At 53.8% G+C, this 23,199-nt stretch overlaps 1 protein-coding gene across 4 annotated transcripts in view; it reads right to left on the bottom strand.

The window, feature by feature from the left end:
* The window catches only part of NADSYN1 (NAD synthetase 1), a 44,180-nt gene that overhangs the window by 5,746 nt on the left and 15,235 nt on the right, over nucleotides 1-23,199 (bottom strand). For all 4 annotated transcript variants that reach the window (XR_009213584.1, XM_032153765.2, XM_058439057.1 and 1 more), the window contains exons 7-18: nucleotides 22,791-22,879; nucleotides 22,477-22,594; nucleotides 21,637-21,768; nucleotides 17,669-17,743; nucleotides 15,280-15,404; nucleotides 14,758-14,806; nucleotides 14,149-14,251; nucleotides 13,265-13,433; nucleotides 11,836-11,971; nucleotides 10,616-10,722; nucleotides 5,285-5,416; nucleotides 4,356-4,425 (exon numbers count right to left, since the gene is read on the bottom strand). Coding sequence is in view for 3 of the 4 variants with exons in the window: in XM_032153765.2 (XP_032009656.1) it covers nucleotides 4,356-4,425; nucleotides 5,285-5,416; nucleotides 10,616-10,722; nucleotides 11,836-11,971; nucleotides 13,265-13,433; nucleotides 14,149-14,251; nucleotides 14,758-14,806; nucleotides 15,280-15,404; nucleotides 17,669-17,743; nucleotides 21,637-21,768; nucleotides 22,477-22,594; nucleotides 22,791-22,879 (1,305 nt within the window). In the remaining variant the exon portion in view is untranslated. The remainder of the gene's footprint in view (nucleotides 1-4,355; nucleotides 4,426-5,284; nucleotides 5,417-10,615; nucleotides 10,723-11,835; nucleotides 11,972-13,264; nucleotides 13,434-14,148; nucleotides 14,252-14,757; nucleotides 14,807-15,279; nucleotides 15,405-17,668; nucleotides 17,744-21,636; nucleotides 21,769-22,476; nucleotides 22,595-22,790; nucleotides 22,880-23,199) is intronic.

Genomic DNA, 23,199 nt, shown 5'->3' with positions numbered 1-23,199 from the left:
ACCAGGACTCTGCCAACACCTTGATTTCAGACCCTGGCCTCTGGAACTGTGAGGGAAGCAATTCCTGTGGTTTTAAGCCACTGGGTCATTAGTGACAGCAGCTCCACAAAATCATCCATGGAAGGCGTGGCACATGGAGCAGATGGAGCCTGTCTGCTGCCCTCCTGAGCCCGTGCCCTGAAGTGTGGGGTCTCAGAGAAGAGGGCTGGGGGCTCACTGAAATCTGGGCCATGTTGGAGGCCACAAGATGCCGCTGGTATCACTATCGCAGCGCCAGGCAACAAATGCTTCCAGCCAGGTTCAGAGGAGCCAATTTTACCCCAAGGCTCGTACAACCCAGGCCCTTTCCATTGTTGAAGACCTGCTCCGATTCCCTCTCGATTGCTACCACACCCCAAGGCCATCATCAGACAGTATGGCCAGAGCCATCGCTGGGCCTTCTTGTCCATCCCTCCAGGGGACGCTAAGTGTTTTCACTGCAGTGGCCACGTCTGTGTTGCCCACCACGGAGTCCCCAGCACCTGACGGGTGGTGCACAAGCGGCTGCTTCACTGGTTTCTTTCCCATGAAGTGAGCATTTTCCAGTGTAACATTTACTTCCTTCAATTCAACACTAATAGCTGGAGACTTCAATACCTCACTTTCAATAATGGACAGAACAACTAAGATGAAAAATCAACGAGGAAACAGAAGATACGAACAACTCTGTCAACCAGGGGGGCCTGGCACACGCCTGCAGGGCACTGCACCCAGCGGTGGCGGAACCCACCTTCCTCCCAAGGGCACACGTGATGCTTCCCAGGTCAGACCATCTGCTGGGCCACGAGAGAAGCCTCAGACAACTTTAAATGTTGAAGTCATACCAAGTTACTTTCTCACCACAATGGAATAAAAGTACAAACTCAGTAACAGAAATTTTGGAAATTCACGGATATGTGGAAATTAAAGAGCATACTCCTAAATAATCAATGGATCAAGGAGGAAGTCAACAAGGGAATCAGAAAATACTTTGATAAATGAAATGAAGACACAACAGACCAAAACATGCGGGAGGCACTGAATGCAGTGCTAGGAGGGAAGTTTGTAGCTGTAAACACCTACCTTAAAAAAGAAAAAAGATCTCAAATCAATAACCTAACTTTCCGCCTTGAGACACTAGAAAAAGAAGAGCAAATGAAACCCAAAGCCAGCACAAGGATGGAAATGACAGAGATCGGAGGGAAATTAATGAAAGACAATAGAGAAAATCAACAAAACAAAAAGTTATGCTTGGAAAGATTAAAAAAAATTGACAAATCATTAGCTAAAATGACCAAGAAAAAACAGTGAAGACTCAACTAAAATCGGTAATGAAAGACAGACACCTTACTGACCTTATAGAAATCAATGGATCGGCCAGACACGGTGGCTCACACCTATAGTCCCAGCACTTTGGGAGGCTGAGGTGGGTGGATCACCTGAGGTCGGGAGTTCGAGACCAGCCTGATCAACATGGAGAAACCCCGTCTCTACTAAAAATACAAAATTAGCCAGGCGTGGAGGCGCATGCCTCTAAATCCCAGCTACTTGGGAGGCTGAGGCAGGAGAATTGCTTGCTTGAACCCGGGAGGCGGAGGTTGCAGTGAGCCGAGATTGTGCCACTGCACTCCAGCCAGCCTGGGCAACAAGAGCAAAACTCCATCTCAAAAACAAAACAAAACAAAACAAAAGAAATCTTTGGATCATCAAGAAAGACAGGCGCGCATCACTTAATGACAGGGATACGTTCTGAGAAACACACAGCCAGGCCATTGCGTCGTGTGAACATCCTCAAGGCACTTACACACATTCAGATGGTCTAGCCTCCTATGCACCTATGCTCCATGGTACAGCTTGAGCTCCTAGCCTACACACGCGCACAGCATGTTGCCGTACTGAATACTCTGGGCCAGTCTAACACAATGCTAAGTATTTATGTATCTAAAAATGTAGAAAATGGACAGTAAAAATACAGTAGAAAGGATAAAAGATGGGACACCTGCATAGGGCACTTCCCAGAACTGGAGCTTGCAGGACTGGAAGCCGCTCTGGGTGAGTCAGGGAGTGAGTGGTGGGTGAATGGGAAGGCCTGGGACGCTACTGTGCTACTGTGGGCTTTCCAAGCACTGTAAACTTAGGCTAGAGTCGATTAATACAAATACATTTTTCTTCCTTCAATAATAAATTAACCTTAGCTTATTGTAACTTTTATACCTTGTAAACTTTTTGTGTTTGTTTTTTTGTTTTGTTTTGTTTGTATTTTTTTTGGTAGAGACAGGGTTTCACCATGTTGGCCAGGCTGATCTTGGAAGTCCTGACCTCAGTGATTCACCCACCTCAGCCTCCCAAAGTGCTTGGATTACAGGCGTGAGCCACCATGAGCCACCGTGCTCAGCCTTACCTTATAAACTTTTTAATTAAAAAAAATTTTTTGACTCTTATAACAGCTTAAAACACAAATACATTGTCAGCTGCCACATACAAAAGTTAACTCAACTGGCTCACAGACCTAAACGTAAGGACTAAAACTATAAAACTCTTAGAAGAAATTGTAGGAGCAAATCCTTGTGACCTACGGAAGTTGGAGGGTCATGGATCTAATTATAAAAATATTTTTTCTTATTCTATAAGCTTTTTTCTATTAAAAAAATGATTTTTTTATTTTACTTTTTAACATTTTTTGTTAAAAACTAGAACACAGACACATCTATCAGCCTGGGCGTGCCCTGGGTTAGGATCATTAGGCCTGGCAGAAATTCTCTCTAGCTGCGATGGCATGACCCTGTAAATCGGAATCTTAAGGAGGTTACTAAAAAGCTCTGAGCACTAACACATGAGCTCAACAAGGTGCAGGGTATATGGTCAATATGCAAAAATCAATGGTGTTTCTCTATAAACTAGCAATGAACAATCTACACATGAACTTAATAAAACAATTCCATTCACCAGAGTATCAAAAACAATAAAATATTTTGAAATACATTTGGCAAAAGAAGTGCAACCTTAAATTCTTAAAACTAGAAAAAACATTGTGGAAAGACATTAGAGGCCGGGCGCAGTGGCTCATTCCTGTAATCCCAGCACTTTGGGAGGCCAAGGCGGGCGGGTTACTTGAGGCCAGGAGTTCGAGGCCTCATGCTCTGGCCAACATGGTGTAACCCCATCTCTACTACAAATACAAAAAACTTAGTGAGGCGTGGTGATGCACACCCATAATCCCAGCTACTCCAGAGGCTGAGGCAGGAGAATCGCTTGAGCCAGAGAGGCGGAGGTAGCAGTGAGCTGAGATTGTGCCACTGCAACTCCAGCCTGGGCAACAGAGTGAGACACTGTCTAAAAAAAAAAAAAAAAAAATTAGAGACAACTTAAATAAGTAAGACATTCCGTGTCCCATGTTCATGGACCTAAAGAGTTCTTATGATTAAGATGGAAAACTCCCCAAACTCCAAACTGATCTACAGCGTCATGCAGTCCCCATTAAAATGCAAAAGCTTTTTTTTTTCTCCAGAGATTGACAAGCGGTTCTCAAAATTCATATGGATATTCAAGAGGCTGAGAGTAGCCAAAATCCTTCCTACAAAGTTATAATAATCAGGACAGTGGTGGGACCAGCATAAGGAAAAACAGAAAAGATCTGTGGAACAGAATTGAGTGTCCAGAAATAAATCCTACATTTACAACAAGGGTGCCAAGATACATCAATGGGGGAAAGAATCATCCTTTCAGCAAATGGTGCTGGGACCACTGGATATTCACACGCAAAGGAATGAAACTGAACCCCTTCCTCATACCACACACAAAAGTAACCCAAGTAGGTCACAGACCTAAATGTAAGGATGAAAACTAGAAAAACGCTTGGAAGAAATCATAGCAGCAAGTCCTTGTGACCTAAGAGGCTGGAGTGGCATGGATTTTATCATAAAACGCCCACAGCCACTTCCCCCAGCATCCACTAAGCTACAAACCACAGCCTGGGCCTCATCACGAAGGGCCAGCATGCAGTGGAGGAGTCCAGGGAGATTCTCCTCCTACATCGCTCTAAAGCAGAGATGCCCCTCCTGCCTGCGAGGGACTTGCGTTCCTCCGCCTGCCATCTGCTCTCCCTCCCCTCCCACCATGTCATCCCCTTTCTGGGGCCCCAACAATGAGGAAGTGAACTGAAGTGTCAAAGGCCAGCGATGTGACTGACACTGAGCCCTGAGCACCCAGGCCAGGGACCCAGTGACAGTGATGGAGCACAGCTCCTGGGGTCAGGAGGGAGGTAGGAAGAGCCAGCACCACCATGCAGGAGGTGGAGAGGAGGGCAGGAAGTGCCATGACAAAGCCACCGCTATTACCTCGTCAGTCTGGGACACCTGTCCATCAGCCAAGGGCTCCAGCTCTGCGGTGGCCGGTGCCGACAGGATGCTGCGGCCAAAACACATAGAGGTCGGTCAGTGCAGCTGCGAGGGTGGTGTGAGCTCTGGGAGAGAATCCCCAGACTAAGTTTCCCGAGTACGCTGGCCCCGGTCACTCTGTTCACCGTGGGCAGGACGTCACCAAGGCTTGTGGTGCTGGTCTTGCCAGTGGGGGTGAGCACCCTGGGCTGAGGAGTGTGGGCACTGGTGTGGCCTCACGACTCCAGGAGGAGAGGCAGAGATGGAAGCACAGCGCAGGGCCAGTCCACCGGTCACCGTCCACACCCAGGTCGAGGGGACTGTGCTGTAGGGAACGTCAATGGCCTGTGCGCTGCACCACATTGAGGAGCACCTGGCCTCTACTTGCTAACGCCCAGCACACCCCGTGTGGCGAAGCTGACTAAGCATGTCTGCAGACGTTGCCTGATGTCCCCTGGGGAGCACAGTCACTCCAGTGAGGATAAGCAAAAAAGAAAACACATTCCCGTGGCAGGGAACCTCGGCAAAGGCCGAAGAAAGGTCCGGGCACTGATCCACCTGCAGTCACTGCTAAAGCACAGGCGCTCTGCTCAGATGTGGCGAGCCTCGGTCCGCCAAGCGTCGGCATGGGGACGGCGGGGAAGGGAGGCAGGGCAGGCGGGGAAGGCAGGAGGCCGCAGCTCTGTGATCTGGCTGGAGCCGGGGGGCTGTGGAGGCACCACAGGAAGAAAGGGAGGCTTGGTCGCAGGCCTCAAGTGCCAGCACAGGGGCAGGACTTTTCAGCAGGCAACAGGAGCTACGAAGGAGCCTGAGCGTGGGCTAGAGTGCCCGGGGCCGTGCTGGGAGAGGAGCCCCGTGGCTGCGGAGCCACAGCCTGTGAGCACACCCACCTCTGCAGGGCAGGAAGCTGGAAGCGCTCGGTGCAGAACTGGACGAAGGCCCTCAGGTCCGTCTTGCTGATCCCGCCTATGGGGTTGACGTCCGCACTGGAGCAGTCGTACTTGGTCAGGTAGCCCAGGAGACTGCAGGGAGAGGGAGAGAGAGCGTGGGTTCCCGAGGGTCTGCAGACTCCATCAACCCTGGCCAGCCAGGGAGTCGCTTCTTCCAGGGGCCCTGAAGTCAGAAGTGTGGCAAATTCAAGGGTCCCAGAGAAGTCCCAGAGCAACCGGCAAAGGTGGCAGAGGCTGCAGAGGACCCAGGAGGGCCTTTGAGTGCACCAGAGGAGACGCCGGGGATGGCAGGCAGGTTTCGGGGGTCACCAGCACGGAGCTGGGAGCAGCCATCTGAACAGAGCTGAGGGACAGAGGTCTTGGGGCATCGGGAGTGAGCAGGGACTCGACACATGTGGACACTCTGCTGCCTGGGCGGCCGGGCCCCTCCCCTGCCTCTCAACTCTGAGGCCTGTGGTCAGCAGAAGAATCCATCCCTCACTAAGGTGCCCACGTCCTAATCCCCAGAACCTGTGACTCTGTCACCTCAGAGGGCAAAAGGGACTTTGCAGATGGACTCAGCTGGGGACTTGAGATGTGGGGGTGTGCTGGATTGCAGGGTGGGCCCAAAATGCAATCACAGGGGTTCTTAAAAGAAGGGGGTGAAAGTGAGAGTCCAGGGAGCCCTGACTGCAGGGGAAAGGCAGAGATGCCAGGCTGCTGGTGGTGAAGACGGAGGAGGGGTCGTGAGCCAAAGAAGGCGGGACTCCAGAGCCTGGAAACGGTGGGAAACAGATTCTCTCCGGGACCTCCAGAAGGAACCCACTGTGTCCACACCTTAACTTGAGCCAGGGGACCCATACTGGACCTGCGTCCTACAGAACTGAGGGACCATAAATGTGTGTTGTTGAAGGCACTAACTTTGTGGTCCTGGGTTACAGCCGTCCTTCTCCACCCTACTCCGTTGCCAACGCTGGCGCAGGCCTCCAGGTTCTCCATGGGACTCCTGGCTGACCACCCATCTCCTCCACACCAGGCCAGGCCAGGCCCTTCCACTGTCTGAATCCCCTCAACGGTGCCCTTGACCTTGCAAGGCCTTCCAGGCTGGCCCCTGCCTATCCCACCAGACGCATTTCTTGACACTCCCAAACTCACACCTCCATGCCTTCTCACCCTTCCTGACCCTCATTGTGGTGCAATGTTGGGGTTGTAAGACCCCCAGCGTCCCAACAGAGGGACAAGAGAGACCCTGTGCTGCCTTCAGTTAGGGCTGCCCCAGTCACCCCATCGCTCCCTGTCCTGTCCCATCCAAGGGTCCTTTAGCAGGAGCTGGGATATGGGCCAGACAGGCCAGGGGAGACAACAGTCTCCATCTTACCACTTTTTCTCTTCCATCCCCAGTAACTGCCAAGGACTGGGGAAATCCGCCTGGGCTGACGCAGAGAGCACAGCCAGGGGAAATCCCGCAGTGCAGAGCTCAGCTCAACCTGCAGACCCATGGGGCCAGGATGCTGCCTCGTCTTGGTGGAAGGAAACTCCGGCTGGGAGGTGGGGACCATGGGGATGGGGAGGCACGGTTATAGGGGGAAAATTGAGGCAGACTTTTTCTGGTGAAATCAAGACTGATTTGGTGGATTGGTGAGACTCTGAAGCCAGCAACAGGTGTGGCCATAAATTTCAATACAGGACCACTGAGTTCCAGCAGCTGTCCCCTCCTCTTGCACTCTTTATTTTGCTTGTTTATTTTCTAAATGGCATTCCCCCAGGCTGGTCACTTCCATCAGCCGAAATCACGCTGTTAGATGCCCACCTTCAACACAGCCTCTCGGCTCTGCATTCCTGTGCTGACCCCAACGTAACCCCGCAGGGCTGACTTCACTCTCCCCTCCCCTCCTGCTCTCTCTGGAACCTTCTCCTGGGCCTGCCTCTGAACCCACCCCTGCTGCTGTGGGCATGCTGGCCGGACCCCTAGCAAAGCCACCCTTCTGCCTGATCACCTGCTCTCATCTCCTTGCCAGCAACATCCCCACTGTCCGGCACCAGCAAGTCCACTCCCTCTCTACTGGTCTTTTCTTGACAGCATCTTAAGGCAAGAAAACAAATGGAGACCAGTCCGGGCAACAGAGCGGAAACAAAAAAAATTAGGCATGGTGGTGTGTGCCTACAGTCCCAGCTACTTGGGAGGCTAAGGTGGGAGGACTGTTTGAGCCCAGGAGGTCGAAGCTGCAGTGAGCCGTGACGGTGCCACTGTACTCCAGCCTGGGTGACAGAGCAAGACCTGTCTCTAATAATAAAGCAAACTCCTTTTCCTGTCCCCACTGATCTCTGCAATGCCTATCCTGCACCTCCTCTCCCCTTCAAAGTGAAATTTCTGGAAACAGCTGTCTCTGACTTCTCACACCTCCCCCTGCCCCACACACTGCACACATTCCGAAACCAGCTCTGCGGGTCTTCCAGTCCCCACTCAAGACCAGGCCTTTCAGAGTGACAATGATGGGCTCTCAGTCCTGGGGGGGTCACGACTTAGGCCTTCACAGGCTCTTCTCCACCCCACCCTCGCCTCCTGCAGGCCCACTTCTCAGTAGGGTCCTCCCTGGGCAAACTGCTTACAAACTCCCAGCTCTCCCTTCCCCTCCTTGAGCTCTCTCGGCAGACGTTTCTACAATACACATGTTATCTGCTGGGCTATCACTGTCTCCTCCCACTTGCAGAGAACAGGAATTGTTTCTGACTCATTCACACCACCAAGAAGAAAGCCTAATGGAGGACAGGTGTCCAACAAGCCCCTGATGAGCAGACAGGGATGCAACTGAACTAGAATCAGAAGCAATTCAACAACAGAATTATAGGGAAATTTAAAAAAATCAACACTACACATTCGAGATTCTCGCCAGAACGCAGAGGAAGAGGACTGGCTGTGACCAGTGAGAAGAAGGCGGCAGAAGGGGATGCAGCATGGGAAACAGAGAGAAGGGCTTCACTACAACATCACGAGGGGAGTGTCCACAGCCACAGAACCTTCTGTCCCGCAGCTGAGGGATTATGTTTGTTTATTTTCTTTCTTTTCTTTTTTTTCTTTTTCTTTTTTTTTCTTTTAATGGAGTCTTGCTCTGTCGCCCAGGCTGGAGTGCAGTGGCGCGATCTCGGCTCACTGCAAGCTCTGCCTCCCGGGTTCACGCCATTCTCCTGCCTCAGCCTCCCAAGTAGCTGGGACTACCAGCGCCTGCCACCAGGCCCGGCTAATTTTTTGTATTTTTAGTAGAGACGGAGTTTCACCGTGTTAGCCAGGATGGTCTCGATCTCCTGACCTCGTGATCCGCCCGCCTCGGCCTCCCAAAGTGCTGGGATTACAGACATGAGCCACCGCACCCGGCCCATTTGTTTATTTTGTAAATGGCATCTAGAGACCTTCCAGCTCCCAGAACCCAATCCCACCCTGGAAAAAATACTTGTTTCTTTGTTAACATTTTAAATACTAGAAAATGATGGACGAGAGTTGTGAGGGGGAACTGTTACAACACAATTTTCTAACAGATCAAATTCTTCCTCATCTACAAAAGCAATGCAGAGCCCAAAGCAAACATCAATCTCCTCAACTACACTAGAGCTCAGAATATACGCCAGCCAACACACCCCTCCTGAAAAATCAGTCCCTTATGAAGGCACCAGAGGCACCAGAAAAGCAATGGTCAAAATATGCATGAGGAGGATGAGAATTTTTACACAGTGTCAGGTGTTAATTTCAAATTTCTGTAATTAGAAAAATAAAATAGGACTTAAAAGTAAAAAATAAGTTTTAAAAGAGAACACATCTGCAGACAGGCGAGGATGCAGAGTGATTAAGACACTCACACTCTTTGGGAGGCCGAGGTGGGCGGATCATGAGGTCAGGAGATCGAGACCATCCTGGCTAACACGGTGAAACCCCGTCTCTACTAAAAATACAAAAAAAGTAGCCGGGCGTGGTGGCGGGAGCCTGTAGTCCCAGCTACTTGGGAGGCTGAGGCAGGAGAATGGCGTGAACCCGAGAGGCGGAGCTTGCAGTGAGCTGAGATCGCACCACTGCACTCCAGCCTGGGTGACAAAGTAAGACTCCGTCTAAAAAAAAAAAGACCCTCACACCATAGAAAAAAGGGAGGGATAGATGGATGGAAGGAAGGAAATGTAGACAGATGGGTGGATGGATGGACAAAGGGAGAGATGGGTGGATGGATGGGTGGGTGGACAGATGAAATGGTGAATGAATACATGGATAGATGAGTGGATAGACAGACAGATGGGTGGATGGACAGACACATGGGTGGATAAATGGATAGGTGTGTGGGTGGATGAATGCATGGAGGGACAGGTGGGTGGAGGGATGTGTGGGTAGATGGATGGATGGATGAATGCATAGACAGACAGATGGGTGAATGAATGGATAGATGAGTGGGTGAGTGGGTGGGTAGATGGATGAATAGATGGGTCATCGGTGGGTGGATGGACAGACAGATGGGTGGGTTGGTGGATGGATGGATGAATGGATGGACAGACAGATGGGTGAATGAATGGACAGATGAGTGGGTATATGGATGGGTAGATGCATAGATGGATAGATGAATGGACAGATGGATGGATGGGTGGATAGATGGATGGCTCAACTGATGGATGGATAGATGGATGCATAGACAAACAAATGAATAAATGACAAACAGTTTTTGAAATCCCTCAGCTCCTAAGGAGCAACTAAGAACAGCACAGACGAGCTGAGAGGGGCAGAGGCTCACCTAAGGGAAGTGGGGAAACCAAGGCTGGAAAAGAATTTCTAGCAGCCTCCACTGCTGGGCTTGAGGGGCAGCTTGAATTTTATCTGGAAAACAACAGGGAATCTCTGAGTTTTGTTGAACAAGGAAGCAATACGAGAAGGGGAGTATTTTCAGTCCACATAAAAAATGAACTCTGGTTTGGAGGTAAAAACTAGCTGCAAAGGAATGACTTAAGACGCAGTGGAACAGCCTAGAAGAAAGAGGGGAGCCTGACCATGGCAGAGGGTGGTAGGAAGATGACTTTGAGGTGCAGTAGAGATGAAGAACCACAAGGCTGATGAAAGTGGTGAGCACCCAGAGCCACCTGCAGGAACGCGATGATATCCGCTCTGCCACTCGGGTTGGGTGAAATTCTAGAGGAATGATGTCATTCCAGGCACCAAACCCGCCATGAGAGGCACAGGATGATAGAACCTCACAGCGTGTCACCTTCAGAGACCTGAGAGGTTCAGGGGACCACGACCACGTGCCACTGGGCCACACTCACCTCTCATCCACGTTGGCGGATCCCAGCACGAGGAGTCCACCGCGGATGCCCCGAGACCAGAGGCTCAGCTGAGCAAACAGATAGGCGAGGACCATCCGTATTCGAGCCTGGAAAACACAACAGAGGAAATAACGGGTTCCCTTGCAAAGGAACACAGGGGAGACACACACCCGCAAACTCTTGAAAACAAGAAAATTAAAATAGCTTAGGAGCTCTCTAGTGTTCTGGGAACATCAGAGTCTCAGAGTCCCACAATGTCCCGAGGCCTTCCTCTCAGGGTGGTCCCACCGCCAGGGGGCTCACACAAGCTCAGCGGTGCCTTGCCTTCAAAGATGGGAGCACCCGGAGCCCAGGAGGGCAGAGGGAGCACTGGTGGCAGGACTGAGTCGTGGGGTCCCTGGGAGAAAGCTTGGCAACGGCATTTCCATCCCTTTATCACTGGCAGGAGGGGAGAGGAGAGGCCACCCAGGCACAGCAGAAAGGGGACACAAGAGAGACAGGACAGATCCCAGAAGCCAGAGCCCCCAGCTATCTTTTCCTCCGCCCATCACGGAGCAGCCAGCCAAGTGCAGTAGCCCAGGAGGCAGAGAGCGTCTGGGCTGTTCCCTGAGGATTAAAGAGACACACACACACACAGTCATGTGCAGTCTCACACTCATGCACACCCACCCACCCACAGGCTCACAGGCATGCTCGTGCCCTCACTCGTGCAGACGCACTCATGTACACAATTGTGCACTCACGTTTGTGCACACTCACTCGCACATCCACACAAACGCTTGTGCAGAAGCACTCACAAGCACACCCACACTTGTGCATACATTCACATGCTTGTACTCTCATACACTCGTGTAACCTCTCACACTCAGGCTCACGCTCAGGCTCACACTCAGGCTCAGACACACCCTCTTGCTCTTGCACTCAGGCTCATGCACACACTCGAGCATGCACATCCTTACACTCCCGCTCTTGCTCTTACACATCACATGCTCACGCACCAACACACACGCAGACCCCCTCCTTGTTAACAAGGCTGCATGACCGACGTTTTCAGTGAGGCATGCAGGCTGTGACCCCAGCACTGGTTGTCTCTAGGTAACCTGTGCCATGACCTTCATGGAGACGACGGCCCGGGTTGGGGCACCTGCACATCCTGCACCAGCCATCCCAGGGCTCCCTGTACCCCCACCCCCAGGGGATGCCGGCCCAGGCAGGGGCACCTGCACATTTTGCAGGGCCAGGTTTTCCCTGCTGCTTCCTCCATGAGCTGCGAACAGAGGGCTCTTCCCCGTCACCAGGCTGAAGATGCCCATGACGGCCTTCACGGCTGGATCGATGTTGAAACTGATGTGGTGGCTGGAAGGAGAAGGGTAGGCGTTGAAGGCAGCGTGTGCACATGTGTGCATGTGTGTGCGCATGTGCGGTGAAGCCCTGATGACCTAAAACTGACCATTGTAACCCGTTTAAAGCGTATGATTTGTGGTGTTTAGCAATCCACAGTGCTGTGTAGCCATCACCACCATCCAGCTCAGAACTTCTCATCACCAGAGAAGGAAACCCCATCTCAATGGCAGTCTGTCCCCACTCCCTCCTCCTCCAGCTCTGACAGCTGTGACAGTGACAGATGCAGAGAGTGACAGACACCCTCTCTCTCTATGCCGTGGCCTGTTCTGGACATTGCGTGGAAATGGAATGGAAATGGAATCAAACACCATGTGGCCTGGTGTGGCTGGCTCCACTCCCTTCATCCCCACCACGTCTTCAAGGTTTCTCCTCACTGTGTCATGTGATCATGCTCCACTCCTTTTCGTGGGTGAATAATATTCCACCGTGTGAATGGACCACAGTTTCTTTCTCTGTTCATCTGAGATGGACCTTGGGTTGTCCCTACCTCTTGGCTTCTGCGAATGGTGCTGCTATGGACTTTCCTGAACAAGTATCTGTTCGGGTCCCTCCTTCTGATTCCTCTGAGTACATATCTAGGAGGAGAATCACTGGAGGGCATGGGGACAGCTTTTAGCTGAGCTCAACAAACAGGATGGGGAGCTGCTCATTTCCTCCTAGGAGCCATTATGGATGGAACATTCTAGATGGAACCCAGTCTCTCTTCTCCGGAAAGGTTCCCTCCCTCCATTGACCCCACGTAGAGAACTGCCCATGGAAGAGGCAGTGAGGGCGGGGGAAGGGAAAGGAGGAGGGGTAGGAGCCAGCCCGCAGCCAACTCCCAGGACCTGCCGCTCACCCTGGTGAGCACCTATGACCTGCAGCATGCACTGGGAATGCTAGGAGTGAGGGGACAGAAGGGCGGAAATCGCAGGCACCATCGAGACTGGGGTGGGTCAGATAGGGAGGACTCATACACAGCTTCCCAGAAATCTGGCATAAACCAAGAGAAAGTAGAGCCTTGATAAGCTCCTAGGTGCACATTTAAGCAATTGCTGATGACTGGAGAAACAAACTGGTCTATCTGTACAATGGAATATTATTCACCCACAAAAAGGGACGGAGCACTGACATGTTTATCCACATTGTGGATGATATGATGCAGAATGAATGAAGCCAGTCACCAATGCACTCAAAGGCAGAGCTTCCAGCGGCTCTGAGCTCTGTCAGCCGCCTGCCATGCCCAAAACCAGGAACCAACTCTACCTTCCAATCTGCTGGGCCAACTCTCTGGCCCGGGTGCACGTCTCCTGGGAGGAGTTCTTGCTGGCCATGTAGCAGGTGGTCAGTATGTGTCCACAGAGGTCTCGGGGATCCTGGGGGGTGTAGCTGATCTGGTTCACGATGGTGCGGACATCAGCCAGCACTTCCTCATCTGAAAACCGCCAGGACAGAATGGGAGGACGTCACCTGAGTGTGTGGGGTGTTTACATAGTTCCACCCCAGTCTATGCCCCCAGATGCCCCTGTAGCTCCACCCCAGTCTACGGCCCCCAGGTGCCTGTGTGGCTCCACCCCGGTCTATACCCCCAGGTGCCCGTGCGGCTCCACCCCGGTCTACGGCCCCCAGGTACCTGTGTGGCTCCACCCCGGTCTACACCCCCAGGTGCCCGTGCAGCTGCACCCCAGTCTACGGCCCCAGGTGCCCGTGTGGCTTCACCCAGGTCTACACCCCCAGGTGCCTGTGCAGCACCAGCCCACGCTATGGCCCACAGCCCCATCCGGCGGGCATCATCACCCCTGTTCTGCTGCATATGCTAAGGTGATGTCTGATACCATATCACATGGGGGAGGATGTGAACCTCCGACGCCTGTGTTCTCTCCACCAGGCCACACCATGCACAGAGCAGGCAGGTGCAGCTCTGGAGACTCAGCCACATGGGCCCAAAGCTCCAGGAAGCTGCTGATGGCCTTGCTGCCTTGGCTGCAGGACTGGGATGTGACGCTGTGACATTTGTGCATGGCCGCAAAGCCCCCTTCACCCTGATGTCCGTGGCACGGGTGTTTCCTCTGCCCGCTCCTGGGTCCCCGACTCAGGCAAACCAAGGGCTGGACCCTGGAGCCTTCCTCAAGCCAACAGATGTCACCTACTTCCGCTCCTCACGGCCTCACAGACCTGGCAGCACATGGAGTAGATGAGGCAGGCGGTGGCTGCGCTGTCCACCCCGCCACTCAAGGGCAGCAAAAACCCTGCCTGGAATGGACCAACCAAACACAGTGTGAGCAGACCCTTGGAGAAGCGGCATGCCCACAGATCAGCCAAGCTCCACGCACAGACCTCAAGGAGGCGTCCACAGAAATGCACTTTCCATGGGGTCAGGACAAATACCCACACGTGGCAGGATGAATGGATTTTTCAGAGGGAAAAAGAGACGCTTCAGTGTGGGACATGTCAGAGGCTGACTCCACCAGTGAACTGCAGATATGCGTGATTACAATGCTGGCGAGATGGTGAGCGCGACCCTGAATGCCGACAGGCTGGGTTCCACTGAGCCTCCAAAGGTGGAGCCGACCCACCAGCCACTGTGCCCACCTTGCCTCTGACTAGTGCAGACTAAGCTCCCCCTGGAGGCAGAGTGATGAAATGCTTTTTGTTGTTTGCATTAAAAAAAAAAAAAAAATCCCTACCCTGCCCCAGAATAAAACCAGACCAACCAGCAGAACAAGCAAAGTGGGCTCACTAGAAACTGGAAGTCTTACCTGTTGGCTTCGTCTTAAAAAATCCCAGAGCCAGCAGGCAGGTCCAAGGCTGCAAGGCAATCAGAACATGGAGCCCGGAGGCAGCGGCCCCTGCCCACAGCACCTGACAACCCACCCAAGCAGGCCCCAGGAGGCTGCAGTGCCACAGTCAATGCTGGGCTCTCAGGATGCCCGTCTCTGCTTTAGGCACCTCATGAGAAGGGACGCATGTGATTCTGAAGACAGCCCCAGGATGTGGGTATTATCATCGTCCTCATTTTAAAATGGGGACACTGAGCCACAGAACTGACAGCACCTTGGGGCCCAAGGTCACAGCACGGGGAAGCAGCAGGGCTGGGGGTCACACCCAGGAGGTCTGGCTCCAGCATCCACACCCTCAACCCAGGGGAGGCACAGTTGCCTCCTGCCAAGTCCCCACCCAGGCAGGTTCTGAAAACCCACTGCGTGACCTCCAGGAGTCCCCACTCCAGAGGTGTGGCCACATGGACGCCAGGTCCCTCCCAGGGCTCAGGGGCCACACACCTTATCTCCTCCTCAGGGCTGTGGTATTTCCACTCGATGGGCTCAGAGACGGGTGCCAGCAAGTCCTCATGGCACGAGAGGGCAAAGTCCACCTTCACTCTGGGGTAGGGGCTTGCCCTGCTGGCCTGGCAATGGAGATTCAAGGCAGAATGACTCCCGGCTTCATGGAAACCCTCTGGGTCCCTGGGACCAGCAGACAAGCAGGACTCCATCAGCCACAGAAACGCATGTCAAAACCACAGCGAGGCCATGAGGATGGAGAGAAGCAAAACGACCATTGGCAACAGGTGCTGGTGAGGGGTGAGAAACCGGGATCCTCAAACCCGGCTGCCCAGAACCTACCATGGTGCAGCTGCATGGCAAATGCTCTGGCAGCTCCTCAAAAGGCTAAACAGAGCCAGGTGTGGTGGCTGACACCTGTAATCCCGGCACTTTGGGAGGCTGAGGCAGGTGGATCACCTGAGGTCCGGAGTTCGAGACCAGCCAGACCAATATGATGAAACCCTGTCTCTACTAAAAATACAAAAATTAGCCAGGCATGGTGGTGGGTGCCTGTAATCCCAGCTACTCGGGAGGCTGAGACAGGAGAATCGCTTAAACCTACAAGGCAGAGGTTGTGGTGAGCCAGGATTGTGCCATTGTACTCCAGCCTATGGTAGTTCACAACAAGGGTGAAACTCCGTCTCAAAAAACAAACAAAAAAATAAAAAACAGCTAACAGAGTTACCATAAGACCCAGCCAATTCCACTCCTGGATAGACACACCCAAGAGAAATGAAAACATGTGTCCCCTCCAACAGAAGTACATGTATGTTTGTAGCAGAATTGTTCATGGTAGACAGAAAGTGGCAACATTCCCGATGCCCATCAGTGGATGAGTGAATAAACACAACGTGTCCATCCCCGCTACGGAACACTCTCTGACCATACAAAGGGATGAGCTACAGCCACTCCCTGTATCTGTGGGTTCTACACCCGCAGATTCAACCACACACAGATGTAAGATACAGTAATTGCGGGATCTGAAGCCCATGGATACAGAGGGCTGACTCTTCGTATAGTGAGTTTTGCAGGCGGGACTGTGGGACACAGGCACCCCCGCAGGGGATTGGTGCAGGCTCCTGGGTCCAATCCCTGTGGATACCAAGGGGTGGCTGCACCCGACACATAGATAAACCTTGAAAACAGCACAGTAAAGTGTGGGAAGCCATATGCTGTGTGATTTCATCCCAATGAAACGTCGAGAATAGGCAAATCCATGAAGACAGAGAGTAGATTTGTGGTTGCCAGGGCCGGAGGAGGGGAATGGGGTGCATAATAGGTAAAGTTTCTTTTTGGGGTAATGGAAATGCACTACGACTGTGGCTGCATAACTCCATGAGTACATGAAAAACCACTGAATCAGGTGCTTAAATGGATACACTGGGTGGTATGGCAAATACAACTTAATAAAACTGCTATGAAAAAAAGGCTGGGCATGGTAGTTCACGCCTGTAACTCCGACACTTTGGGAGGCTGAGGGAAGGGGACTGCTTTAGCCCAGGAGTTCAAGACCATCCTAGGCAACAGAGTGAGACTCTGTCTCTACAAAAAAAAAATAAAATAAATAAAAAAAAATTTAAAAAAATTAAAAATTAGTTGGGCATGGTGGCGTGTGTCTGTTGTCTCAGCTACTCGGGAGGCTGAGGTGGGAGGATCACTTGAGCCCCAGAGGTCCAGGCTGCGGTGAGCTGTGATGGCACCACTGCACTCAAGCCTGGGCGACGGAACGAGACCCTGTCTCAATCAATCAATGGCAGAAGAGTCTGCTCTGTTTATGAGCATCACACTTCTTCAATGTTTGCAAAAATCACTGTCTCATGACAGCTGCTCAGTTGGACATCCTATTTGTGATGACGTCCTGCAGAAACACAGAGCTCCACTACCAGCAGCAGGACCTCAGGCTGCAGGACGGGCGTTATTTGCATCCCAGGGTCTCAGACTCAGACTCAGACAAGGCTCGCTTGCGCCTTGGACCTTGCCTCCGACTGCCGAGGTGGGGACCAGCTTGCCACCCCCCACCTTGAGGCCTTCCTGGGCTCCATCCAAGGCTGCTCGTGTCTTCCTTGTGTGGCAGCCCCTAGCACACTGACTGTCTCGTCGGCCTCTCTGCCTGCCTGTCCCCAGCTCACCCCAGCTCAGGGCCTGGCCCAAGCAGAGGATGACGGGGAACAGATAGAAGCAGGTTCCGTCTGCAGCACCAGCCCTTTCCACGCTCAGTAAGTCCAGAACTTCCCCGTCGGACTTTTCAGGCACTGCACCCTCACAGCCTCCACCAGGCCCGCACGAATGGGGCCACTTTCCATGTCTTTGATGATCATCTCACACAGGTGTCTACTAGAGCACTCACCGCCAGGTTTCGAGATGAAATCTCCGCCCTGTAGCTCCGGACGTCCTCCAGATCCAGCGTGGCCGTCAGGACTTCCTGGGGAAGGAAATTTCAAAGAGAACCCATGATTTCCCGTTTGTTCCACTCCCACGTGTAATTTGGCCACTGTCAAAGGTGTTGTCACACTTTCTAAAGCAGGGGCTGAGACCCCTGGATTCCTGGGGGCCCAGGGATGGGGTGATGACATTGAGGCCGACCCACAGCCCTTCCCCCTCACTGTTGCCAACAGAACCTCCACTGCATTCAGACACTTGCCAGTGACCCACTAATCACAGCACAAGACACCACCGTGTCAGTAAGATACACCCCGTCAGTAAGACAGTAAGACACACCCCTGTCAGTAAGACACCCCCATGTCAGTAAGACACCTGCCTGTAAGACACACCCCTGTAAGACACACCCATCAGTAAGACACACCCATCCCCCGTCAGTAAGACACACCCCTGTCAGTAAGACACCCCCATGTCAGTAAGCCTCTGCCAGCGACTTCTGGGAACACCCCACTCATCGAAAAGACACACAGGGAGCCAGGACCCCTTTGCTGCCTCTGCATGTGGCTGTGTGAAGATGGGATGGCTGGAGCTGCTGCACACATACCATGCCCATGAGGAGAGGCAATCTGAGACAGGCCAACACAGAGGAGGGCGGAGCTAGAGAGGCAACCTGAGACTGAGGCCAACACAGAGGAGGATGGAGCTGGGGGAGGGCAGAGGCGGAGCTGCAGCCCTGGCATCCACACCAGGGTCCTGGCCTGGACATGCTGCCTGTGTCACAGGAGGTGACACTACCCTGCCTTAGAACCCAGCTATGGTAGGGGTTCTGCCAGTTGCGGTATATGCAGAAATGAGGTTTTAACTCATAGGGGTTATTCCTTCATGAAAACATATCTTTATCAAATTGTGTTCCTGAGTGTTGCCTTGCTAAACACGAGTGTGGGACAGCGGGAGCAGCACCTGCACCACTGCGGCGGTTCACAGGATGGCCGTGGCCACCTTGCGTGCCCCTTGCTCCTACCACTCTAACAGGGGGCCATACCTGGCTGGAGATGCCCATGAAGACAAAGAGACCGATTCACGCATCCTGTGGTTCTCTTGCTGCTTCCCAAAGTGATGGCACCATGGCCACCAAACTTCCATGCAGAAAGCCATGGTAAGTGTGAAGCCATAAAACAATGGAGACGGGGGAAGGCAAGGATCGTTCCATGAGAAGGTGGCTCCATCCCACTCTCCCCAAGGCTAGGTTAACAGCCTTCCACACAGCAGCCTGACCCCAGGCACACGACAAGCCGGAAAGCCCGGGGGATTAGGAAGACCCTGACAAACGCGGGCCCGACAGGGTGGGGGGGGTCAGCAGGTCTGTTGCTCGAGCGGGAGGCAGAAGGGGGCGACTCTGAAATGATTCCACGTGTCAAAAGACTTCTGTTGACCATTTCAGGTGCACCACGGAGGACCTCGTGGAGGGCGGCGGCCTGAGCCTGAGGACAGCACTGCCACTCTGAATGCAGCCGGCCTGTGGCTGCAGCCTACGACGGAGCTCTCAGGCAACATCAGGAATTCTAGAGACGCGTAAAGCAACGGCTCCCGGATTCTAGTGCATGAAACAACTGCCTGGTGCTCACTAAATATACAGACCCCCGAGGACTCCAATTTGGTGGCTTGATGTGGGGCCGGGAACCTGCAGGGGTCCTGGGGCAGGTGATTGATGGCCAACACACCTGCCAATCAACACGACCGCCAATGTGCCTGTGGTTGTGACGTGGGGAACGGGGAGAGGACCACACTTCCCGTCAGCAGGAACTTAATCCTTCTCTTCAAAGCACTTCCAGCTCTGTCGTGGTTAATGATGAAGCGAAAGGAGGCCTCTGGGGACGCTGTCACGTGGAGAGCAGGGCCTGGAGTGGAGATGGCCACACCCTTGCCTGCCCCCTGTGCGAGAAACCCCTGAAAAGACCGTGGAATTCTTGTTCAGGGTGAAGCTCACTCGGTCCACTATGAAACTGGTTTGGTTTCGTAACCGCCTCCGTGCTGACCACGCCTATGCTGTGCAGAAAGCACTAGACAGAATTGTGAGGATGGGAATGCAGGGGAAGCAAAGCAACAAACTGCTCAGACAGCCTCACAGAGTCGGCGACACCAGGACACATGCTCGCCCTGCTCCTGCAAAGCTAGCTGCAGAACTCGCCTCCCGTGCTACCGCCTGCCTCGGTGAATCCGCTGCTCTAATGCCTGTCCCCCTGCCTCGGTGAATCCGCTGCTCTAATGCCTGTCCCCAAGAAGAGCAGAGTGGAAGGCCGTCGGGTCCAAAGGCGAGCCAGGCGACGCTGTGGGTGGGAGGGAGCGCTGTGGACCCGCGCGCGGTCTGAGCCCGAGAGTGGAGATGCTTCCACCCATGCCGGCTTGGGGCAGAACTAAAAGTTACTTTTTGTTGTATTTGTGCACTTGGGATTGATTTTCACTTGTGGCAATAACAGCCCATTTTTTCTCGTTCGCTTCAAAAACAGAAAGGGAGGGCGGGTGCGGTGGCTCACACCTGTAATCCCAGCACTTTGGGAGGCCGAGGCGGGTGGATTGCCTGAGCTCAGGAGTTTGCGACCAGCCTGGGCAACACACTGAAAACCCATCTCTACTAAGTAAATAAAAAAATTAGCCGCATGCGTCTGTAGTCCCAGCTACTCAGGAGGCTGAGGCAGAATTGCTTTAACACGGGAGGCGGAGGTTGCAGTGAGCCAAGATTGCGCCACTGCACTCCAGCCTGGGAGACAGAGCAAGACTCCGTCTCAAAAACAAACAAACAACAGAAAGGGAGAGTGGCCCAAACCACTCCAAGGACTTTCCATCTGTGGTCCCTTCTCTGTGGAGGAAGTTTGCGTCCATGGCAATAACGATTACCTGGGAAGCCTTGCCCTGTGCTAATGTGCATCTTTAGCCACAGAATGTGCAGAGGTTTCATCAGCTTCCCAAAGGAATCTGGGGCCCCAACAAGGTCCTGAACCCCATTCCAAGTGGCAGCTCAGTTGCTGGTGGGGAATGTGCCAGGTAGGGTTCTTAGCTTTGTTCTCTGTCATCTCCTTCCTCGGAGCACCCACATATCTGTGTTGCTTCGGGATAGCAATGGCGCTTCCGGCCTGTAACTCACAGCTCCCCCGGGGCCATCCCGCACGCAGCTGGCCATTGTGTGCTAAGAGAGCCCCACAGAACAAAGCCTCCCTGACCAGAGTTCCTGGGGTCTCCACTCCTGCTTCCCAGGACTCGGGGCAGCGTGGCGTGAGGCCTCAGATGAGTATATGCGGCCTCGATGCCGGGGGAAGACAGACAGGGCCTCGAACGGCCTTACCATGAGCTCCCCTGACAGCTCTGCTCCCGTGGATAAGGCCCCTTCACCAAACACGGGATCCCTAGACCGTTCAAAGGAGCGGCTTTGGTTCCCTGCCAGCCTGCAGAATTCAAACAAACCAATGACACCCTCCCTCAGGGGCCAGGCGGCACCCATCCTCTCGTCATCACAGAGCCTGCCTCCCACGGCGGGGGCTGTCCCCTCGGTTCCTGAGCGCACTCCCACCTGGCCCTGTGTGGCACGGAGCCCTCCTCCTGCACTGTGGGAACGCAGGACTCATAAGCTGCCCTCAATCTCATCCATCCAGTACCATGAGCGTGTGTCGGGGTTCAGCTGTTCCCAGACCCGAGGGCGGGAAGTCCCCCCTCACCAACCAGGTAAATCAGAGGCCATCGGAGCAGGCGGGACCTCCGGGGGCTTCTCCACAGGGGCCCTCACTAAGCACCCAGCTTACAGAGGAGAGCCGGGAGCAGGTGGGAGCCCCGGGGGCTTCTTCACAGGGGCCCTCACTAAGCATCCGGCTTACAGGGGAGAGACAGGAGCTCAGCCCCTGCACAGGGAACCCTCCCCCAGGCACGTCCAGGCCCGCTCATTACCACGTCATCCAGAGAAAACTGGGATCCTTGAGCAAAGACACTTCCGTTCATGGCGATCATGGCACAGCCGTCATAGTAGAGGCGGTCCCCATCACAGCCCTTCTGGTTGGCCAGCAAGTAAATCCCACCGTTCTGAAAACGAAGGAACCCACAGCGGAGTGGTCAGCTGTGGTCCACCACCCTCACCTGCCACCTGCCCAAGTACAGGAACCTCCCCCCAGTCCCGCTAGGTCACATGAGTGGCCCTACCACCACAGAGAGAACGCACATGCATAGGGAAACACAGACCTGTGAAGCTGCGGCGAGCCTGGCCTTGCTAGGTGCCAGGCTCTACATAAAACATTTGTTTTTGCTTCACAACAACCCTACAAGGCAGACCCCGTCACCTCCCTCAGGCATGATGAGGGTCAGACACGCCAAAGAAAGCTCCGTGTGATGAAGCCAAGACTCAAACGTGGCTCAGCTAGACCCACATCTGCACCGTGAAGGATGAACCAGCACCGCCCCTCGCACGTCTCGCTGCCCAAGAGCAGGAGCAGCACACATACAGGTGTTCCCTATGCCCCGCCATGATGCCAAGGAACGAGGAGCATGTTCCAGTTCCTGGTTACAGCAGAGAGGGTGACAGGGCTGCTTCATAGCGTGGCTGCGTGGGTGAGATGGGCTGTGCCGGCGAAGCCCTGGAGGGCAGCAGGGCACACTTGTTGAGTCCAGGCCGTAATTACTAGCCCGGAACATTCATCGTGTGTGGGCCCAGCCCTGCGATGGGCAATGAGGATGCAGGAGTGCTTGAGATACAGCGCCTGCCCTGTGGTGCACGCTCCCTGGCCCAGCCCCTACCTTGCTGGTGGCCATAGTCACGAGATCCACCCTGGTGTTGGCTTTGCGCAGCACGTGGTGGCTGCCCGAGGCATTGGTGATGATCTCCACGCCATCCAGGCCCATGTCGATGTGCGGGCTGCAGGCAGAGGCAGGTGAAGAGAAGAGGTCACCAGACTCCTCCAACCCAGCCTCCTGGGTGGCCTCTCACACTCTCCCACGGCAGCTCCCAGCCCACGGCCACAGCCATGGCCCCAGGACATCTGCAGTCCCAGGTCCTCCCAGCTGGCCCATGTGAGGTGGACGACTGGACAGCACAGGGGTGTTGGACTGACCTGTGGGGTGTCCAGAGCTCCTCACAGATCTCACTTCCAATGCAGGTGTCCCACGTCACCAGCACTGCGTCTCCGAAGGGCACGGTTTCCTGTAGTTGGAAGAGAAGAGTGCATGAGACTCGCTGGCCACCCCTGTCTGGGCCACGCACTACCTAGGGCCACGGACGTCCTGCAGCCACAAGAGCTGGAGTGGGCTCTGGGCTCTCGTACATTCCGAAGAGGTGGGTGCCCTGCGGCTGCACGTGAGACACTGGGTGGTGCCAGGCAGAGGCGCCTTTAGGAGCCTATGTGCAGAAGAAGGGGATGCCTGTACTCTGAGCAGCCAAGGGGCAGAATGTCACAGACACCGATGGGGCTGCCAATTGGGGCCAGCGGCTTCTGAAGTGACCCTGTCCTGTGATCACACTGA

Source organism: Hylobates moloch, unplaced genomic scaffold (genome assembly GCF_009828535.3).
Source record: "Hylobates moloch isolate HMO894 unplaced genomic scaffold, HMol_V3 SCAFFOLD_5, whole genome shotgun sequence".
Lineage (NCBI taxonomy): Eukaryota > Metazoa > Chordata > Mammalia > Primates > Hylobatidae > Hylobates > Hylobates moloch.
Note: the sequence above shows the minus strand (reverse complement) of the source record. Positions and strands in the feature narration are given on the sequence as shown.